Source organism: Emys orbicularis, chromosome 11 (assembly GCF_028017835.1).
Source record: "Emys orbicularis isolate rEmyOrb1 chromosome 11, rEmyOrb1.hap1, whole genome shotgun sequence".
In the NCBI taxonomy this organism is placed as follows: Eukaryota; Metazoa; Chordata; order Testudines; family Emydidae; genus Emys; species Emys orbicularis.
Window position 1 is genome coordinate 59,482,942 of NC_088693.1, and position 22,219 is coordinate 59,505,160.

The 22,219-nt window shown below is 45.0% G+C and overlaps 1 protein-coding gene and 1 non-coding gene across 2 annotated transcripts in view; both read left to right on the top strand.

Moving 5' to 3' along the window:
* Positions 1-10,337: 10,337 nt before the first annotated feature.
* The window catches only part of NOP58 (NOP58 ribonucleoprotein), a 35,045-nt gene continuing 23,163 nt past the window's right edge, over positions 10,338-22,219 (top strand). Inside the window, exons 1-4 of the mRNA XM_065412978.1 lie at positions 10,338-10,570; positions 16,995-17,071; positions 19,751-19,803; positions 21,821-21,945. Coding sequence (XP_065269050.1) covers positions 10,526-10,570; positions 16,995-17,071; positions 19,751-19,803; positions 21,821-21,945 — 300 coding nt within the window. The 5' untranslated portion in view covers positions 10,338-10,525. The remainder of the gene's footprint in view (positions 10,571-16,994; positions 17,072-19,750; positions 19,804-21,820; positions 21,946-22,219) is intronic.
* Positions 20,081-20,169, top strand: LOC135885955 (small nucleolar RNA SNORD70). The gene has a single exon (XR_010561783.1). It is a non-coding gene; the product is annotated as a small nucleolar RNA SNORD70 (small nucleolar RNA).

Here is a 22,219-nt window from a genome sequence, read left to right on the forward strand (position 1 = left end):
AAAGTTTCATTCTGACACCACTAATTAGAGGTTGGCTTATGACCTGAATCATGAGGGTTTACAAAGCAGTTAGTTGTATAATTGTCCCACCCACTAGATTGAAGATCATATGACTCTGCTATTAAAAAAAAACATTAATTTTATTGAATATGCTTTCATTATGCTCGCTAAAATTTTAACAAATATATATATTTGGCAATGGGCTTTTAAAAACTTTTTTCAGGTAACAGTAGGTTTGGTATACAGGTGTAGAAAAAAAAAAGATATAATGCTATGTAAATAATAGGATCTGTCTACGTTGCACCAGTGCAAATCTCGGATGTAGACATGTTGAACCACTGCAATGCAAGCCCTGGTTTGCGGCAGTGCAGCACAGCCATGGTAGAGGTATGCATCAGTAGCGACATTGATGAAAATTCTTCTAATGTAGACTGACCTACAGTATTGGTGGGATGGACTGCAATACTTACTAGTATTTTTATGCAAGATATTTAAAAAAAAAAAAAAATGAAAGTAGTACTCCAGTTCCATTTTGTCTTCTGAACATGCTCACTGTGGAGAAGACTATACTGGTAAATATATATTTTGTTTTAAGTACTAACTACATGTAAAAATACATGTAATAAGAGCTGACTGGCAAGGGGTGGTGGAAGTACTTCTTCAGATAAATTGGATATAATCACTGGAATTTGGTCCCAATGAAAGATGAGAATCCTACTTGAACTCCTTTACCTAGCCAGGCTTTTAACTTGATTGAAACAGCTATTTATTGAACAGGGAAATCACACTTCCCAGGGACATGAGTTGTGATAACAAGGGACTGGATTCATCATGCCCCTTCTACAGTCCTTTATCCTGGTGCAAAACCCTACCAACTCTGAGTGGTAGTCTTTTACACTCACTTTGCACAAGTATAAATGAACAGACAAGGTGAACAACAGAATGTGACTTTAAATCTGCATTGCTGTGTTTCATAATCAACTGAGGTCTACTTGAAATAACACTGCATCAAGGGGCAGACTTGCATCAACCAACTGGGGGGTGCATTACTACAATTCTGAGAAACTGTTTATATGACAATTCATGGAATGAAATCAATGGAGAAGGAATTACTATTTAGTTGTGGCATTAAAAGACAAAAAGCGTCTGAAAGAAACAAAAGTTCAACATGGACCCACGTACTCAACTACAAAAATGCATTTTCTTCCTTTTTAGAAAAGCTTTTTTGGACTGCAAAGCCAAAAGCAGCAATCCAACATCATGAGAGCTAAAGGTAAAAGCTCATAATGAACAGAAGCGACTCAAGAATCCACAAACAAAAATTGAACTATATGGATACTTTAAACTAACCCAGATAACACTAACAGAAAATAGCAGATACCAAATCATGTTCCAAGTTCTATTACTTAGAATCACCATGAATACAGTTGTAACAGATTATTTTGTGACTATGGGACTAGATTAGGATTTAGATGTGTGTTCAATTTTCAGCTCTACCATACACTTCCTGTGTGACTTTGAGCAAGTCCATTAAAATGGCAATAATAATACATCTTTTTGCCCCCTGTCTTGTTTACAAATTAATTCTTTACAGCAAAAACCGTTTCTTACTATGCGTTTGTACCGTGCCTAGCACAATGGGGTCTTGATATTAGCTGAGCCTCCAAGAACAATGATAATAATACATCAAGGCAAATTACACAATGTACACCTCAGCTAGAGCTCAAGCACCTTCAACACGTACTTCATTTAAAGCTAAAATACAACAAAAAGTACCCTGTCTTTTAGGGACCAAATATACACACCAACAGTTTCTCTCAGCCATGTCCACAGTAATCCTTGCTGGCACAATCACAACCAGCACCTCACCTCTTCTGTAAGCTCGCTTCTACCCTCTTTCAGTTCATTCCCAGGTACTATATATAATCTTTCCTTCTTATTCTTATTCCTCCCCATCTTGTAGGGAAATCAGCTGCCTGATTCCAATAAGATTAATCACCATTCATGCAATGAGCAAGTAACCTATCCTTATTTACAGAATTCAAAGGCTAATGACTGTTTGGGAAAGGCTTTTAACTACTTCCCTGCCTGTCTCTGTGTTGGCCCCTTTACTCCATCACACAGTTCCTCTCATATCTTTAGTATGGGACCCACTAGAAAGCTCACAATACCAACCTGTAAAGCTGGACGGTGCTTAGATACTAATATAGTGGTGGGCACCCATACAAAACCCGACATAGATAGAGAAGATGAGTAATATTCAGTGCTGAACCAGGGTCACCGTTATAGTCAAAACCTTTTGAACCAGAAAGCATTCAAAGTGGAATGCTCTTCTCAGTGGAATGAAACTTCTTTTCCTAGACTTAGATGACTGTCAGATACTGGATTTTAAAATCATGGCATTAACTATTTTTTGGAAGCCGTTGTAGATAATTTAGAGGGTTTTTTTTACATATACTAGTTAATTAGTTATTTTTGCTCGCCCTCATAAATCTATATTGCTTGATTCACAGTGCTAATTAAACCTAGCTAGAGTGATTAAAAATCATGATCAAGATACAAATCATGATCACTTTAGTAATTAGAGAACTTGCATTACCTTCAGTGGCATTACCTGTATGAATAAAGTAAACAGATCTGGGTCAAAATTTGGGTCAGATTGGGATCAAAACTCTCAAATACTATCATTTTTTCTCTGAAAAAATATAAATTAACATAATATTTTGCGCTTCTGTAGCAGCTTCCATCTGTGAATCTCAAAGTGCCTTACAAACATCAATTATCTTAGCTTCACAAACACACTTGTCTATGGGGCCTGATCTTTGTAAAGGCTGAGCACCTGCCTCTTTTATTTAAATAATGTGTCACCGTTTAATTCAGGTAATTTTTTTTTTAAAGGTACTAAAATATAAAGGAAAACTGTTAATCTTGAGGAGCCAATGCCAAAGTCTTTTAACATACAAAATTTCCATGGAATGACTGCAGAAGCAGACCCTTATTTATGCAGAATTTGACCGGATTTCTGGCTATTGGCCCCACCATGTATTCCTTATTCAAGAAACAGGAAATAAGAATTCAAATGGTGGCTGACTCAGATCGAGTTCTGGATTACACAAACCCCCTTAGATGGAGTAGTGAGTGTCTGACAATTTATTAGGCATAGGCATCACTTGGAACCTCTTTCCCCTTCTTTTTTAATTCCTACATGTTCCCATGTACCTTGAACCCAATCCTGCATTCCTTACTCAGGTAATAGTCTATCTGAAGTCAATGGGAGTTTTGTCTGAGAAAAGACTGTAGGCTTGGGCCCCTTATCCCTTATTTAATTTTCACCCGTTCAGTTATTCAAAATATACATGAAAGAAGGTCAAATGCAATCATGCAGAGTGAGGGTGCACTTTCTCAAGAAGCCAGTAGGTGACACACACGAATGTTTTAAACCAGTCACGTCTGGCAAACTTCCTTATTTTGAAAAAGCATTATGATTAAGGTCCTACCAAATTCACGGCCATGAAAAATGCATCTCAGACAGTGAAATCTGGTCTCCCCCTACAGATTTCACAGGAGAGACCAGCGTATCTCAAATTGGGGGTCCTTACCAAAAAGGGAGCTGCAAGGGGTCACGGTATTGCCATCCTTTTTTCTGCACTGCCTTCAGTGCTAGGCGGCTAGAGAAAGGCAGATGTTGGCCGGGCGCCCAGCTCTAAGCAGCGCCCCACCAGCAGCAGCGCAGAAGGATGGCAATAACATACCATACCATGCCACCATTACTTCTGCACGGCTGCCTTCAGAGCTGGGTGGCCGGAGAGCAGCGGCTGTTGGCCGAGCACCCAGCTCTGCAAGCAGCAGCGCAGAAGTAAGGGCGACAATACCATGCCATGCCAGCCTTACTTCTGCGCTGCTGCTGCTGGCAGCGGCCCTGCTTTCAGGGCTGGACTCCCGGCCAGCAGCCACCGCTCTCCAGCTGTCCAGCTCTGAAGGTAGCGCCGCCGCCAGCAGCAGTGCAGAAGTAAGGGTAGCAGTACTGCAACCCCCTCTACAATAACCTTGCGACCCCCCCACCCCACAACTCCTTTTTGGGTCAGGACCCCTACAGTTACAACACCATGAAATTTCAGATTTAAATAGCTGAAATCATTACATTTGCGATTTTTAAAACCCCATGACCATGAAATTGACCAAAATGGACCATGAATTTGGTAGGGCCCTAATTATGATTTTACAAATAATCAATAAACAATATTAATACACACACATAAATTTAACATATTTAATAAAGAATGAAAAAGCTTTTCTAGTACACATGCAATTAAGTAAATGATCTAAGAACTTAGTACTTCCACAAACTAATTTAAATTAGAGATAGATTCAGGGGGGCTGATTCTCCTTTAGTCTTTGTCTACATATAAAAACTGTGACACTTTAACTATGCTAGTATAATTACTATATCCCCTTGGTATGGATGTAGTTATATCATGATATTTGAAATCAGTGTTCTAATTAACTCATTGTAGCGATACATTCAACTCATAGACCAGTGTCATAATTCAAACTTCCTGAGTTCCAGGAACAGGGCCAGGATGCAGTATCCCAGTACAGATGCATTTTTAAATTAATTAACACATTATATTTCTATTTTAATTTTATTTCTTGGGAAAAAGAACAAATGTGGTATTTGATCTGTGAAAACGGTCAGAAAATGCATTTCCTAAAACCCAAAAGAAAAGAAAAAGCCTTCTTGAAACTTCAAGATAAAACAACAGAGCGCACCGGCTGTGTACATAATCTTTCCAAAGCAAAGCAGTTTCTGTCCAGCTTGAAATGCAGTTGAGACACCACGTGAGTGCACAACTGCAGAGTAAATTAATTTTAATTTTCTTCCTTTAGTGAGAGGAAAGTGAATCTGTGTTCAGTAACCTACTAAGTTATGAAAAATAAACAAAGAGTTAAACTCAGGAGGACATGGAAATCTGTTATCAAATAAAACCTAACAAGACGAGTGCAGTAAAAACACATAAAGACAGCATTCTGTTACTACGAATGATATATTAATAAACCATAACATTCTGGATAGTGATTTGAATATTTAGAAGTAGAATGTTTAGTAAGAAGTTACTCAAACATTTATAACTACTGCATTATAGGAGCAGTTGGTAGAAGATTTAAGAACTACTTTTCTCTGCACAGTTCAAAACAAAACAACACTGAAACTGTAACATACCTTCTGATGACAAAAGTTATCTCAGAATATTATTTCTGTGGCTATGGGCTACAGCCATGATGATGAGCATTTTAGAAAAGCCCTGCCAACATATATGCATGTGAGTAGTCCCATTGTCTTTAATGAGACTGTATGCAGAGGCCCTTAATTAGACAGCAAGACCCAAAGGAAAAGATATCACCAAGTCTCCTAGCTATCCAGAGAAAATAAAAGAAAAGCGTCTGATAAATTACTGTCCACTGGCTTTGTTCTGTAATTTTTTTTCCACTGATCAGGACACTGTTCTGTTTTTGGACTTTATGTCCTGGTCCCCTGTAACAAGTATTTTTCAGGGTAATATATAAAGTTCCTCAAATTAGAGCCATCTATGGCAGTGATTTTCAAAGTGCGGGTCGCGACCCAGTACTGGGGTCACAGAATGGAAGGCACTGGGTCGCGGCGGCTCTGGTCAGTACCGCCGACTGCGCTGTTAAAAGTCCCATCGGTGGTTCTGCCCAGCTAAGGCAGGCAAGTTCCTACCTGTTCTGACACCACGCTGTGCCACGGAAGCAGCCAGCAGCAGGTCCGGCTCCTAGGCGGGGTGGGGGAGGAAGGTCCATAGGGTTCCACGTGCTGCCCCCGCCCCTAGCACTGGCTCCGCACTCCCATTGGCTGGGAACCAGCCAATGGGAGCTGGGGGGATCGGTGCCTGCAGGTGAGAGCTGCATGCGCGCCTCTGCCTAGGAGTTGGACCTGCTGCTGGCCACTTCTGGGGTGCAGCGCTGTCTGCGGTGCCAGGACAGGCAGGAAGCCTGCCTTAGCACCCCTGCTGCGCCGCTGACCAGGAGCTGCCCGAGGTAAGCTCACGCCCCAATCCCCTGCCCGAGTCCTGAGTCCCCCCCCAAACCCAGAGCCCCCTCCTGCACCCCAAACCCCTCATCCCTGGCCCCACCCCAGAGCCTGCACCCTCAGCCCAGAGCCCTGACCCCCTCCCACACCCCAACCCCCTGCCCCAGCCCAGAGTTCCCTCCCACACCCTGAACCACTCATTCCCAGCCCCAACTCGCAGCCCTCACCCCCACACCCCAACCCTCTGCCCCAGCCCTAACCCCCTCCCACACCCTAAACCCCTCATCCCCAGCTCTGTTGGATCGCGGGCATTAACAATTTTCTTCAACTGGGTCGCCAGAAAAAAAGTTTGAAAACCATTGATCTATGGCAGTGTTTCCCAAACTTGGGACGCTGCTTGTGTAGGGAAAGCCCCCTGGTGGGCTGGGCCGGTTCGCTGCTCCAGGCTAATTGGAGCTGCTGGAAGCGGCAGCCAGTACGTCCCTCAGCCCACGCTGCTTCCAGCAGCCCCCATTGGCCTGGAGCAGTGAACCAGTGGAAGCCGCGATTGGCCGGACCTGCAGATGCGGTAGGTAAACAAACCGGTCCGGCCCGCCAGGGGCTTTCCCTACACAAGCGGCGTCCCAAGTTTGGGAAACACTGATCTATGGCATTCAGGATACACACACAACTCCCATTGATATCAACTGCAGTTTCAGTTTCATCTCCTTCAAGGACTTCTTAAACTGTTATGTAATGTTGCTGTGCAATGTTAAACAGTTGCTCCACTTCAGTGCTGGGTGAAAAAAATCCTGTATATAGTTTGTAAATCTATTGGTAATGTTTATATAGCATTAAAAGTGCTATATAATGTCAATATATGGCTGTTGGAATTATTGTTATAGATAATAGTAATATAGGATACCCCCAGACATAAATGTAACCATCAATTCCTTTATTAAATCCAAAAGCCCAATGGTATTTATACACTTGAATTTATACACTCTGAACATGTCTAAAAGCCTAAATAATAAGCAGTTACTACACCCAAATAGTAACAAACATTCATAAGCATTTGATCAGAATACTCACAAAAGGATACGTCCCAGAGATAACCCTCTTATCCTGGCTTGCTCCAGCATATCAGAAAGAATCTGATAAATACTCCTAGCAAGCCTGGTTCTTTTATACAGTGTAACAAACAAGTGATGTCTTACTGACCTTTATAAAAAACAGGTTTTGGCCAGTTTGTGGTTGACCTCTTTCTTGGCCTTGGCTGAAACAAGATATGACAGCGAGGCCTCTTTCTTTCAAATTATCTTAAATTTATGGATCTTAAAGCTAGGTTCACTTCCTTACACAAGCCCATATTTTAAGATAACACTGGTATGTTGGAGGTTACTATAAGTTTATCACATCACAAGACAACTTCTCTTTGTCTATTAGAACCAGTTTGTAATAATTTCTTATAGTTGAGAAGCCCCTTTTCCAGAAACTTCCTTTTTATCTTAGCCATATTCTAAGCTCAGCATCCTCTCCAGATCTTGTCTTGCTAGATGCCACTTTCTAACTTAACATGTTATTCTCAAGGCCCTGTTACATTTGCTTAACCACATACAGTCTACACAAGCTACAAAAAACATATGTTTTCTTAGCAAAGCTTAACTAACCTATTTATCTTAAAACCATCTTACAAGGGCCTTAAGTGCAGAGCTCAACTTGAGCCAGAATACCCAGTATACCCAACCAGCACTTCTCCAGGTGCTAATGGCCTTTCTGTCCTCCCTAAGGAGTTCTTTTGCTTTCAGGATGGAAAGTACATGTACATGTTCCAGCCAGTACGTGAATGGACAAAAATGCTCTACAACTGAAAACCCACCCCAGGTGTGGGGACGGAGGAGGCCAATGTCAAACCAGTTCAGATCCAACACTTAAGACACCAGAGAGCTGAAGGCCAGTTGAGCCTGCTTAAGTTCTTGTGCTGGGGTGCCATTTTCCAACAGGGCAGAAGACACTGAGGCCAGACTTGCTGGATGAAGATCCTGGAGCCCACCAGGATAGAGGTAGATGGGAAGAAGCCAACAGTCATACTCCAGAGCACAGACAGTTGCAGAGGAGATTGGTTTGGGCTAAAGAAAGAGGTGAGAGAAGGAGCCAGGGAAGACTAGAAAGGGGAAAGCAGATGGGAGTGCAGAAACATTGGCTGATTGTGTTTTGGGGTAGAGAGAACTATATCAGCACTTCCTTTTCTATTAGAGCATGGTCTAAGCGTCTGATACAAGTGGTCAAAATAGGGGGACTACTTAGAACAGATCCATTCCTCCGTCTTAATCAAACATAAAGGTGTCAGAGTACATTTTCTATGAACCTCATAAGCCTAGAGCCCAAGACAGGTCTACGAGCAAGAGTGAAAACGTAAACCTGGATTGTCTCACCAACTGGAAATCCAAACAATTCAGCAACTCTGAGCTAGAGACAGCTCCTACACTGATTTGAGTTGTAGGTATATCCTGCAGCTTATTAACGCCCAGGACACTCTGAGGGGCAGGGGTTCAAACAACCCTGATAAAATACAACGTAGTCACCTGCAGAAATGACCACAGTGGTACCAGCTACATGAGCTTCCCAACAGCTTGGGGGCTCTGGAGGAATGTAACTGTGCCCCTCCAAGACAGCCCCACTGGCTTATACAATTACAGAAGTGTAGAACTGGCAGGGATGACGTTGAGAGGTTATCTAGTCCAGTCCCCTGCACTCAAAGCAGGACTAAGTAATAACTAGCGCATCCCTGACAAGTGTTTGTCTAACCTGTTCTTAAAAACCTACAGTGATGGAGATTCCACAATCTCCCAAAGCAATTTGTTGTGCTTAATTACGCTGACAGTTAGGAAGTTTTTCCTAATGTCCAACCAAAACCTCCCTTGCTGCAAATTAAGCCTGTTGCTTCTTGGCCTATCTTCAGACATTAACACGAACACTTTTTCGCCGGCCTCCTTGTAACAACCTTTTATGTAGTTGAAAACGGTTATCATGTCCCTTCTTCTCCAGACTAAGCAAACCCTGTCTTTTGAATCTTTCCTCACAGCTCATGTTTTCTAGACCTTTAATCATTTTTGTTGCTCTTCTCTGGACTTTCTCTAATTTGTCCACATCTTTCCCAAAATGTGGCACCCAGAACTAGACACAATATTCCAACTGAGGCCTAATCAGCGCGGAGTAACCTGGAAAAATTACTTCTCACTTCTTGCTTACAACACTCCTGCTAAGACTTCCCCCTTCAGGCCAGGGCCAGGCCCAGCCCTGCGCTGCCACGTGCCATGGGATCAACAGCCAGGTTTGAGCAGGGCTCTAACCTGCACCCGCCCGCAACGGCTGAGCCCGCCCCTTTCTCACAGCCCCGCACTGTCATCCGTTGAGCTCCCTCCCGGCCCCTGCCCTCAGCCCCGCCCCGTCATCCGCCAAACCCGGCCCCCCGCCCTCTCCTCACAGCCCCGCCCGCCGTCCGCCGAGCCCGGCCCCCCGCCCTCTCCTCACAGCCCCGCCCCGTCCCCTCAGGCCCGCCCCGTCATCCGCCGAGCCAGGCCCCCCGCGCTCTCCTCACAGCCCCGCCCCGTCATCGGCCGAGCCCGGCCCCCCGCCCTCTCACAGCCCCGCCCCGTCATCCGCCGAGCCCGGCCCCCCGCGCTCTCCTCACAGCCCCGCCCCGTCATCCGCCGAGCCCGGCCCCCCGCGCTCTCCTCACAGCCCCGCCCCGTCATCCGCCGAGCCCGGCCCCCCGCCCTCTCCTCACAGCCCCGCCCCGTCCCCTCAGCCCCGCCCCGTCATCCGCCGAGCCCGGCCCCCCGCGCTCTCCTCACAGCCCCGCCCCGTCATCCGCCGAGCCCGGCCCCCCGCCCTCTCCTCACAGCCCCGCCCCGTCCCCTCAGCCCCGCCCCGTCATCCGCCGAGCCAGGCCCCCCGCGCTCTCCTCACAGCCCCGCCCCGTCATCGGCCGAGCCCGGCCCCCCGCGCTCTCCTCACAGCCCCGCCCCGTCATCCGCCGAGCCCGGCCCCCCGCCCTCTCCTCACAGCCCCGCCCCGACCCCTCAGCCCCGCCCCGTCATCCGCCGAGCCCGGCCCCCCACCCTCTCCTCACAGCCCCGCCCCGTCCCCTCAGCCCCGCCCCGTCATCCGCCGAGCCCGGCCCCCCGCGCTCTCCTCACAGCCCCGCCCCGTCATCCGCCGAGCCCGCCCTCTCCTCGCAGCCCCGCCCGTCATCCGCCGAGCCCGGTCCCCCCGCGCTCTCCTCGCAGCGTCATGCGCTGAGTTCCACCCCCGCGTTCTGGCGAGGCCGGACAGTTTCCGGTCTCCTCACTTCCGGTTCGCCGTGTGCGCTGCGTCTTGGCGCTGGGAGCTGTGGCCCTCTTCCCGCACGTGGCCGTGTCCTGCCGCGCTTCCCCCGGCGGCGCTGCGGCTCCAGTTGTCACCGACTCTCGCTGACCCGCACCTCTGCCCACCATGCTGGTGCTATTCGAGACCGCGGCCGGATACGCCGTCTTCAAGGTGAGGCGCGGGGCCAGGGGTAGGCCGCGCTCCGCCGCCGCGCCGTTCCCGGGGGGGGGGGCGGGCTTGCGCACGGGGATGGGGCGGCCCGTAGCTCTCGCGGCCCCTTCTGCGGCAGTAGTAGCGCGGGGGAGGGGGCGTCCGCCGTGCCCGGGCTCTGGCTCCCACCCACGTGGCTGCGGCGAGAGCCCAGTCTCCGTCAGCCGCTGGTCGCCCTGCCCAGGCCGGGCCCTCGCGAGCTGGGCCTGGCGCCCCGAGCCTAGTGCCGATACCGAGCTGGGGAGTGGGGTCTGGCAGGAGTTAGCCTGGCTCTGGTACGGAGTCTCATCTCTTTGGCTTGCCCCAGGTGTGCAGGCGGCGGGAGCAGGTTAACACAGGAAAGGGAGGATTTACTCTCGCTCCCTGCGCCACGAAATCGTTGTCTACCTCGCGTGGCTCCTTGGAGGGTAGGTCTGACCCCTGCCTATGGCAGTGGCAATTGGTGGATCCGTCTGGTGGGGTAAAAGGGACGTACCCCCCTTGGGTGGGAGGGATAGCTCAGTGGTTTGAGCATTGGCCTGCTAAACCCAGGGTTGTGAGTTCAATCCTTGAGGGGGGCCACCTAGGGATCTGGGGCAAAATCAGTACTTGGTCCTGCTAGTGAAGGCAGGGGGCTGGACTTGATGACCTTTAAAAGTCCCTTCCAATTCTAGGAGATGGGATATCTCCATTAATTTATGCAAACAGGATGTTAGGAATCATTAAAAAGGGGATAGAGAATAAGACTGAGAATATATTATTGCCCTTATATAAATAGATGGTACGTCCTCCTCTCAAATAGTGCGTACAGATGTGGTCTCTTCATCTCAAAAAAGATATACTGGCACTAGAAAAGGTTCCAAGAAAGGCAACTAAAATGATTAGGGGTTTGGAACGGGTCCCATATGAGGAGAGATTAAAGAGGCTAGGACTCTTCAGCTTGGAAAAGAGGAGACTAAGGGGGGATATGATAGAGGTATATAAAATCATGAGTGATGTGGAGAAAGTGGATAAGGAAAAGTTATTTACTTATTCCCATAATACAAGAACTAGGGGTCACCAAATGAAATTAATAGGCAGCAGGTTTAAAACAAATAAAAGGAAGTTCTTCTTCACGCAGCGCACAGTCAACTTGTGGAACTCCTTACCTGAGGAGGTTGTGAAGGCTAGGACTATAACAGCGTTTAAAAGAAAACTGGATAAATTCATGGTGGTTAAGTCCATTAATGGCTATTAGCCAGGATAGGTAAGGAATGGTGTCCCTAGCCTCTGCTTGTCAGAGGATGGAGATGGATGGCAGGAGAGAGATCACTTCATCATTGCCTGTTACGTCCCCTCCCTCTGGGGCACCTGGCATTGGCCACTGTTGGTAGACAGGATACTGGGCTAGATGGACCTTTGGTCTGACCCGGTACGGCCGTTCTTATGTTCTTAACCAATCATGCAGTGTAGTGCAGGGATAAATTCATTCCTAACCCTGCAGAGGCCCCTTTACGTATGAGGTTTGATTTACAGCAGGGGTTCTCAAACGGGGTCGGGACCCCTCAGGGGGCCGTGAGGTTACTACATGGGGGGTCGCGAGCTGTCAACCTTTGCCCCAAACCCTGCTTTGCCCCCAACATTTATAATGGTGTTAAATATATAAAAAGTGTTTTTAATTTCTAAGGGGGGGGTTGCACTCAGAGGCTTGCTATGTGAAAGGGGTCACCAGTACAAAAGTTTGAGAGCCACTGATTTACAGTATTCTGTTTGGCTAAGTGTAATTGTAAATGTTAGGTTTCAGCATGGTAGCCGTGTTAATCTGTATCAGCAAAAACTGTGGTGTTTACCCCTAACTAGTCCTCAATGATTTCCCTCTAAATATGCTCACATTGCATCTATTTCTGGCATTTCTATTTTAGCATTTGTTGTAATTGCTATCATGCCTATAGTTCCTAAGTGAAAGGACTGAGGCAAACGTAACAGCAGTGATATTAATATATTTTAAATACTGCATTTACAAGGTGTGTTGAATTTAATTTTGTCTGCTATTGTTTATGTAAAATGCTTGGCTTGACTGGTGTACATGTGTATTTGCATGCTGGCTGAAATTGGGAGAATTCATCCGCTATACTTGAAAAGCAAAGATTCAGTTCCCACATCTTTCACTGGACACACAACCATATCATTACATAATCATAGATAGGCTGATGTGCCATGCTGCTGAACTGGTGTACTCTGTAACCTGTGTGCCAGGTGGAGTCAGCAGCAACCAGGGCCAGGTTTAATATCTAGGGGTTCCTTTTCAACAATACAGCACAAAACCAGTAACATGGGAAAATTACACATCATCCCTTGAATGCTTCTAAGAGGCAATACTTTCCTCCTTTCATTAAAAATTTATTTTCTACACTCAGACTTTGTGCTTGTAAGAGGGGAAGTCACCTGGCATTAAATAAACAATAATAATAATATATGGAGATATACCTATCTCATAGAACTGGAAGGGACCTTGAAGGTCATCAAGTCCAGTCCCCTGCCTTCACTAGCAGGACCAAGTACTGTCCCCCCCGATCCCTAAATGGCCCCCTCAAGGATTGAACTCACACCCTGGGTTTAGCAGGCCAATGCTCAAACCACTGAGCTATCCCTCCCCCCCATTAATTTTGGAAAATGCCACCAGCAGGATTCAACCAAAAATACCCACCCTAGGGTATGTTAAATTATTTTATGATATTCATATTGCAATAGTTGGAAGTAGAACTTCTTAGCTGATTTTACCATTTGCTCTACTTAGCTGCTGCTTCCTTCTCTAGATGTTCCTGATTGTGCTATTGCTGCTAGGACCACATTGTCTGCCTGTAAAATGATATAGAAATCCCAAACTCCACAGGGCCAGGGCTTCGTTTAAATTAGTAGTTTTCAACCTCTGGTCCGTGGAGCCCTGGGGGTCTGCAAGAACGGCCATACTGGGTCAGACCAAAGGTCTATCTAGCCCAGTATCCTGTCTTCTGACAGTGGCCAGTGTCGGGCCCCAGAGGGAATGAACAGAACAGGTAATCATCACCCATTCCCAGCTTCTGGTATACAGAGGCTAGGGCCACCATCCCTGTCCATCGTGGCTAATAGCCATTGATGGACCTATCCTCCATGAACTTACCTACTTCTTTTTTGAACCCTGTTATAGTCTTGGCCTTCACAACATCCTCTGGCAAAGAGTTCCACAGGTTGACTGTGCGTTGTGTGAAAAAATTACTTCCGTTTGTTTGTTTTAAACCTGCTGCCTATTAATTTCATTTGGTTACCCCATGTTCTTGTGTTATGAGAAGGAATAAATAACACTTCCTTATTTACTTTCTCCACACCAGTCACGATTTTATAGACCTCTATCATATCCATTCTTAGTTGTCTCTTTTCCACGCTGAAAAGTCAGTCTTATTAATCTCTCCTCATATGGCAGCCGTTCCATACCCCTAATAATTTTTGTTGCCATTTTCTGAACCTTTTCCAATTCCAATATATCTTTCTTGAGATGGGTCAACCACGTCTGCGCGCAATATTCAAGATGTGGGCATACCATGGATTTATATAGAGACAATATGATATTTTCTGTCTTATTATCTATCCCTTTCTGAATAATTCCCAGCATTCCGTTCGCTTTTTTGACTGCCGCGCTGCACATTGGGTGGATGTTTTCAGAGAACTATCCACAATGACTCCAAGAGCTTTCTTGAGTGGTAACAGACAATTAAGACCCCATCATTTTATATGTATAGTTGAGATTATGTTTTCCAATGTGCATTACTTTGCATTTATCAACATTGAATCTCATGTGCCATTTTGTTGCCCAGTCACCCGGTTTTGACCCCCTCAGAGAATTCTTGGAAATTGGTGAGGCATGATTTCCCTTTACAAAAACCATGTTGACTCTTCCTCAACCAATTATGTTCATCTATGTGTCTTATAATTCTGTTCTTTACTATTGTTTCAACCAGTTTGCCCGGTACTGAAGTCAGGCTCACTGGCCTGTAATTGCTGGGATCACCTCTGGAGCCCTTTTTAAAAATTGGCCCCACATTAGCTATCCTCTAGTCATTTGGTACAGAAGCTGATTTAAATTATAGGTTACAGATGACATTTAGTAGTTCTGCAATTTCACATTTGAGTTCCTTTGATCCTGGTGACTTATTACTGTTTAGTTTATCAGTTTGTTCCAAAACCTCCTCTAATGATACCTCAATCTGTGAAAGTTCCTCAGATTTGTCACCTAAAAAGAATGGCTCAGGTTTGAGAATCTCCCTCACATCCTCAGCCGTGAAGACCGATGCAAAGAATTCAGTTAGTTTCTCCGCAATGGCCTTATCACCCTTGAGAGCTCCTTTAGCTTCTCAATCATCCTGTGGCCCCACTGGTTGTTTAGCAGGCTTCCTGCTTCTGATGTACTTAAAAAAAAATGTTGCTATTACTTTTTGAGTTTTTTGGCTAGCTGTTCTTCACATTCTTTTTTGGCCTTCCTAATTATATTTTTACATTTCATTTGCCAGAGTTTATGCTCCTTTCTATTTTCCTCATTAGGATTTAACTTAAACTTTTTAAAAGATGCCTTTTTGCCTCTCACTGCTTCTTTTACTTGGTTGTTAAGCCATGGTGGCACTTTTTCAGATTTCAGATCCCAGAAAAGGCATTCTGGTGCTCTCATCAGTCAAATGTATGTGAATACTCCAGAAGTGTTACCACCACCATAGAAACCCACACTTTAGCACCCTTTCTCACGCTGTGTCAAATGCCTTGCCGAGCACTTGCAACATTTATAGTTGAATTCTGGTTAGTCAGTTTTCAGCCTAAGACTTCTATGGCAGGGGTCTGTGGACCATAGGCTCAATTTCCAAAGGGGTCTGCACCACCATTTGACATGTTTTAGGCATCCGTAAATGAAAAAACGTTGAAAACCACTGGTTTAAATGTTCAGTTCTGAATAAGGAGGAGGAATTGGAATTGGGGGACTCAGTAGAGGATTTCAACCTGTGGGGCACGCCTCCCTAGGAGGGTGCAGAGTAACATTGGGGGGGGTGTAGCTGGGACCTGGACCAGCCCCCACGGATGATGGGGATGGAGGGAGCGCCACCCAGCTCCGTTCCTGGTCCCGTCTGCCAACCCCACACCCAGGGATCCGCTCCCAGCTGTCTGCCCGGGGTCTTGGCTGCCCACCCCGTGCCCGGGGATCCTCTGCTGGCTCTGTGTCCGGCTGCATTTTACTAAGAATTCTTAGGCCTTGTCTACACTACAAAATAGTTGACCTAATTTAGGTCAACGTACAGCCACCACGTTAATTGCTGCAGTTTTTCATATCCACACTGCCCTCCTGTCGGGATGCATGTCCTCACCCGGAGTCCTTTCCCCGATTTAAGGGGGCAATGTTGGGGGGTTGACAGCCTGAGCTATCAGGCCTGCACGGGGCTCGCTGCTGGATCTCCCTTTCCCCAGGGCTGACAGGCTCATCGCTGGAGCCCTCCGACAGCGGGGCTTCAGCCATGAGCCCAGCACCGTCAGCCCTGGGGTGAGAGGTGGGGTGGCTCCAGCTGTGAGCCTGGCGTGGGGCTAACAGCCAACAGGCAATGTAAGTAATACAGTGTCTACAGGGACACTGCATCTCCCTAACTACATTGACCTAAGTGCTATGCCTCTCGTGGAAATGGAGTTATTAGGTCAGGGTAGTGGGCGAGTTACATTGGCAGGAGAAACATTGTAGTGTAGACCAGGCCTTACTGCACTGCAAATTAAGTGAACGCAGAATACGGTGGAGTAGTTAGTATAACTGTGATCTCAACCAACCTCTGCCCCCCTAAAGGATTTCTTTTTTGAACAGCAAGCTGAAATATCAGTCTGTTAATCAATTTACTCTTGAGGCTGTATTGGTATGGATGCATTGTACTGCAAAGAGGGGGAGCTCTGTTTTAGAAGTAGCCTCTTTCTTCCTCAAGGAACTTGAGGCTCTCTATGAAGGTGACTTGTTTTGTATTTATTTTCCCATTGGTGGTGGTGTCCCTGATCAGCTGGTTAGTAAGTTTGGTCCCAGGTCACTGGGGATGAGACAGATGCTTTTAAGCCTGGTTCTTAAAAAAGAGAGAGAGAATGCAGATGTTCAGAGAGGGCCTGCCTTTATTGGGGGGCGAAAAACAATACAGTAGCTGTGTTCCTGCTGAAAGTAAAACGCTGTTAACATGGTTAAATATTGGTGGGGCAGAACTGGAGAGAAAATGGTAAGTAGTGGTCACAGACTGGATGGCTAAGAGCTAGCCCATTGACTCAACTAACATCAGCTTTCAGGCAGGATGCACCATAAAAAGTGGGGTCACGGTTTCTATACCGAACAATGATCCCAAACATCTTTAAACATTTGTTTAATGATTCCGTTTTTCATCCACAGGTCCTGGATGAGAAGAAACTCCAGGAAGTTGACAGTTTATGGAGGGAATTTGAAACACCTGAAAAGGCAAATAAAATGTAAGCAGTTTGAGGGGCTGGCAGCCTGGCTTTGGAAGATAACTGCATGTTCAGATCAAGGAGCTAGGCCCTGCGTTGTTTTTCAGTAAAGTTCACAGCTTTTAAAAATTAGAAGAACGATCTGACCCAAGAACAAGGGGAGATCAGTGGAATTAAAAAGTGAGAAATTCAGAACTGATAAAAGGAAATGCTTTTCCCCACAGTGTGTAATTAAACTGTGAAACTCACTGCCACATGAAGGCGTTGAAGCTGAAACCTTAACGTTCTAAAAGGGATTGGACGTTTATATGAATATAAAGAATATCCTGAGTTTGACAAACTTTTGGCAGGTATATTAAACTTCTGTCTTCAGGGGTTAAGCCAGTCTCAGTATTAGAGATCAGGTTGAAACCTAACATGGGTGGGTGTGGCTGTGGCAGAGTATCCTACATCTGCCCACTGCAGGCTTTTTACACCTTCCTCTGAAATGTCTGATGCTGATCACTGTCAGACAGGATACTAGCCTGAATGGACTTTGGTCTGATCCAGTTATGAAATTCCAATGTTTCTGAAAAGATGTTTGTCTCACTCAGCCTTGCAGCATAAGCCTTGAGCTGCTGCTGGAGATGACGCAAGTGCAATTTAGTAAGTTAAGAGAGGGTAGCTTTATCTGTGACCTTGCTTCTGTTACAGATAATACAGCTTTTTCTGACACAGATTAATCAGGATTGGACTAGAGTCAGAAATCTAGGTCTGGAGATAATTGTCCTGGGTCGCGATGGCTTCTTAAGCACAACTCTTTAGATAACAGAGAGGAAGATTACACCAGGAGGAGGAAGTTGGGCCTGGGGAGGTGACACAGCTGATGTAGCTGGGAACTGTCCATAGGCTACTTGGACCTGGTAAACTGATGGGGAATAGAAAATCCTTCCATACACGTGTGAATGTCAGTCGGTGTTCTCATACCCTTTCCCCAGAGCCAGTGATATGCATTTAGTGTGCCTGTTCTCCACCCCTTACCTTTCAGCCTCAACAGTGTATTCTTGGTGCATGCTCCCAGCATGGCTGTTCTCTGTTTCTCACCCAGAAGGGCAGAGTTTCCCCAGATGTCTGCTCATGTGGAGAGGCAGGGAGGAGTCAAACACCGTGGATTCTGGCTCACACTTAGGAAGGGAAAATGTGGGGCCATCTTGTCTTCTCACCCCATATCCTTCCCACTTGCTCTGCCACCAATTTATTCCTGCCCCGTTATCCTCTCTGCAGTCCCAGACCCCTTATCCCCTAATTCCCCATCCAAGCGAACGTTTGTATGTATAATTTGTTTTCTTTTCAAAAATGGTTTGAGAGCCTTTTGAATTTTCTGCTATATTCAGATTGTTTCCTCCAAATAAAAAACAAAACAAAAAACACAGATTGTAGGTACATGCCTTCATTCTCCCCCCCCCCCCCCCCCAGTTTTCATCACGGCCAAATTAAAACGTACAGTGCCAGGGTGTTGCTCAGGTTTGATGGCCGTAATACATCCCCTTGACTCATACAGGTTTGTGAGTCATCACTACCTACCACACCTCTTGGGCATTGTTTGCACATGCGCAGTATAATCCATTTGGCTTTTGTGAGTGTTAGGCACATTCCTATCTGAAGAGCCAAACTTTTTCATACGCTGTTTTCAATATTGTTCCTCCGAGGGGTAGTGGGTGCCGTGCAAAAGCAAAACAGAAAAAAAGTAGAATCTGTTAACTTTAAGAAAAGTTGTTTGGGGGGGCCTGTATCTCAGGAATCCCTTGGTCAAATGACCCCAAATTTGGATGTCTAGCCTGTGCCCCCATGAGAGTCTGTACATTTCAAGGAAATCCAAGTAACTGGGTTGTAGAGCTCTTAGGGTACGTCTACACTTACTTCCTGGTTCGGCGGCAGGCAATCGATCTTCTGGGATCGATTTATCGCGTCTTGTCTAGACGCGATAAATCGATCCCGGAAGTGCTCGCCATCGACGCTGGTACTCCAGCTCGGCGAGAGGAGTACGCGGCATCGATGGGGGAGCCTGCCTGCCGCGTCTGGACCCGCGGTAAGTTCGGACTAAGGTACTTCGAATTCAGCTACGTTATTAACGTAGCTGAATTTGCGTACCTTAGTCCGAAGTGGGGGGTTAGTGTGGACCAGGCCTTAGAAGAGTCAACCTGGAAACAGAAAGAGTTTCGTAACCTCAACTCTAGTAGAGCTGGTGCTCTGCTATAGTAGAGGCAGTATATTCCTTGCTTTTACTAGTTAATCAAAGGAGTAGTGTTAAAATCTGAATAGTTGGTGTCTTTTAAATATGAATTGCAAAACAAAAAGATGGTCTCATGTTTTTTTCAAATTTTTTTGTATGTATTTTTTCATTAGAAATATTAGATCTTGATTTCTCACCTCTTTGGAGATCTCTAGCAAGATCTTTGGGGGATTTGCGGGATGAAATAACAGGGGTCTGAAAGCTGATCTACAGTTCCAAGACTCGAACTCCCTTTCCCTTCATTTGGAGGTTGGGAGATCTGAAAATCAAACTTCAGCCTCCTGTGATGTTCTAGGGAAGTAGGGACCTGATATTTATGATGGGAGTTTGGGAAGTTAAGACAGATGCTATGCATCATAAAGGAAGAGGGAAGGACAGGGCTACTCTATTGTAAACTTGAATATAAAAATAAATTTCCTTTCCCCTAGAGTGAAGTTGAAACACTTTGAAAAGTTTCAGGACACAACAGAAGCCCTTGCTGGTAAGTAAAGATGAGAAAGTTAACTCTGAACTTTGCAGCTTGGTTCTTTCTGAAAAGAACCAGTCACATACTTTCATTATATGCCCCATACTCTCCTCTCACCCTCTTATTATTTCTTCATTGTTTATCTTTTAGATTTCAGGTGCTTCAGAACAAAACCATAAATATTTGTTTTCTCGGGCAGCTGCCGTGCCTCTGGACACTAGATAAAAATATTGAAATCTAGTTATTTGCTCCTGTGTTTATGGTCATGAGTGCACAAATCAGTAGTGAATAGAACCCTGTTGTCAATGATGCATTGGTGTTGGTACTGAATTCTAATGATTTGATTCAACATTTCGTCACTACCACTGAGACAACAGATAAAATGCTAGTAATAGCTACATTAGGGCTGTTTACTCTGCACATCATGGAGATGTATGATGGATATGTTTGTGTATTTGATAAATGCCTATTTTTCTAAGATCATGAATTCCTGAATTATTTGTAATCACATGCAAAACCTGCCACTTGAGTGATTCTTAGGAATTAAGCACAAAAGCATTATAGTCTCTGAATAATCTGAACTGAAGTGATAGAAGAATATAGGCTAATGGTTATTTAAGGGTGGCCTGACTCATGTTCTTGAAGGGAGTGTTTTTGTGTCTCCATAACAATAAAATGAGTTGATAAATGTCAAATGTAGTATTTTGGCCAAACAATGAGTCTCGCTACATTAGAGTTGTTAGGATCACAAGTACAAAAAACAAAACAAGGAAAGTACAGGAAAGGAGACCAGCTTTAAACATGGGATGGAATGAAATCATAACTGAGATTGAAATTACTGTTTTTTCCCCACCTACATTTGTGCACACTATCTAGAATGAGTGTGGCCTTGTTATAGCACTGGGTGCCAGGAATTCCTGGGTTCTAACTGTTACTGTGATACAGAAGAAGCTCTGTGACTTGGGCAAATCACCCAGTTTCTCTGCCTCAGTTGAGGAATCTGTGAAATCAGGGATACTTAAACTACCCAGCTCACATGATTATTGCTAGGATGGATTTGTAAATTGTTTTGAGATAAGTGATAAATATGTAGCTAAGCATTATTTAAATTTCAAATGGTTTAAGAACTATCTGTCAGATTTAAGGTTACATGGCTAATGTCCCAAATAGCAAGGGTGAGAGGGCATTTATCACAGCAGTTACATTTGTTCTTCCATTTCTTTCTTTCTTTCAAGTTTTTTGAAATAATGGGTCACTGGGTTCTGCTTCACACGCTAGGCTGGAAATGTTGTACCAATCCCAGAAGGTCAATGGAGCATGAAGATAACTTGTCAAGGGAGTTGCATAAGTGACCTCTTAAAATATGTCATATGGGTTTGTGAAGCTTTTACAGATTTATTTATACTTCAAAATAAAGATTCTTTTAGAACTCCTCAAATCCACATCACATACCTTAAAAAGGGCTGTATCTGACTTCTGCCATCCACACAAATTGGCTTCATGCTTCAGTGCGCTTTCATGGATATTGCAACATCATCATCAGAGAGTATATACTGGACTATTGCCTGTGGTGGGAGCTGGTGATATATGACTTCATGAGGTCTGAAAAGTCAATTGGGCATTGGGTAACTCAGTTATATGCTAAATCTTCTTAGAGTCACTTCTGGGGATGTTCAGTACATCTCTAAAGTTGGTGGACTGTTATCTTTAACAAAGTTGGCAGAACTAGGAGTTAGTCTTGGTGATTTTCCATATATAGGGAGGAGGGAAAAATTAGAGGAGAAATATTCTCAAATTAAGAACAGCAAATGTACTAACATTTTATGACATTTGTTTAAATGACTGCAAGATCAAAAAATTCCAACTGCAATTTTGGTTAGTATAGTAGCTTGCAGAGGTGTGAATGTAAGTGTACAGCCTTGTGTATCAAGTTGGACATGGTATTTTTAGTACCTGTTAGATTTTAGAAAGGTTGGTTGGTTGGTTTATTTATTTATTTAGCCGCATCTTCGTTCTCTTCTTCCCTCTACAGCATGCACAGCTCTGGTAGAGGGCAAGCTCAGCAAGAACTTGAAGAAAATTCTAAAGAAGATAGTGGCAAAAGATGCCCATGAACAGTTGGCCATAGCAGATGCCAAACTCGGAGGTGTCATAAAGGTGAAAACTGACTGCTTCTCTAATTTGGTTTTATTCTGCTGAGATATTATGAAGAGGGGCCTCTGTATTTTGTGGTCCTGTAGCCATGGATTGTGCTGCAGATTATGAGCTTTCATTAGAAAAAAGTTTCTAGTTCTGAGCTGGAAAGAGAAACTTTCAGATGAATATAAGTTGATAGGATGTTGTCTGCTCTGCAACTGGACATCCTGAAACTGCACTCAGGTGCGCACACTTCTTGTTGTCTCAGTGGGGTATCAACTGTGAAAGCAGACAG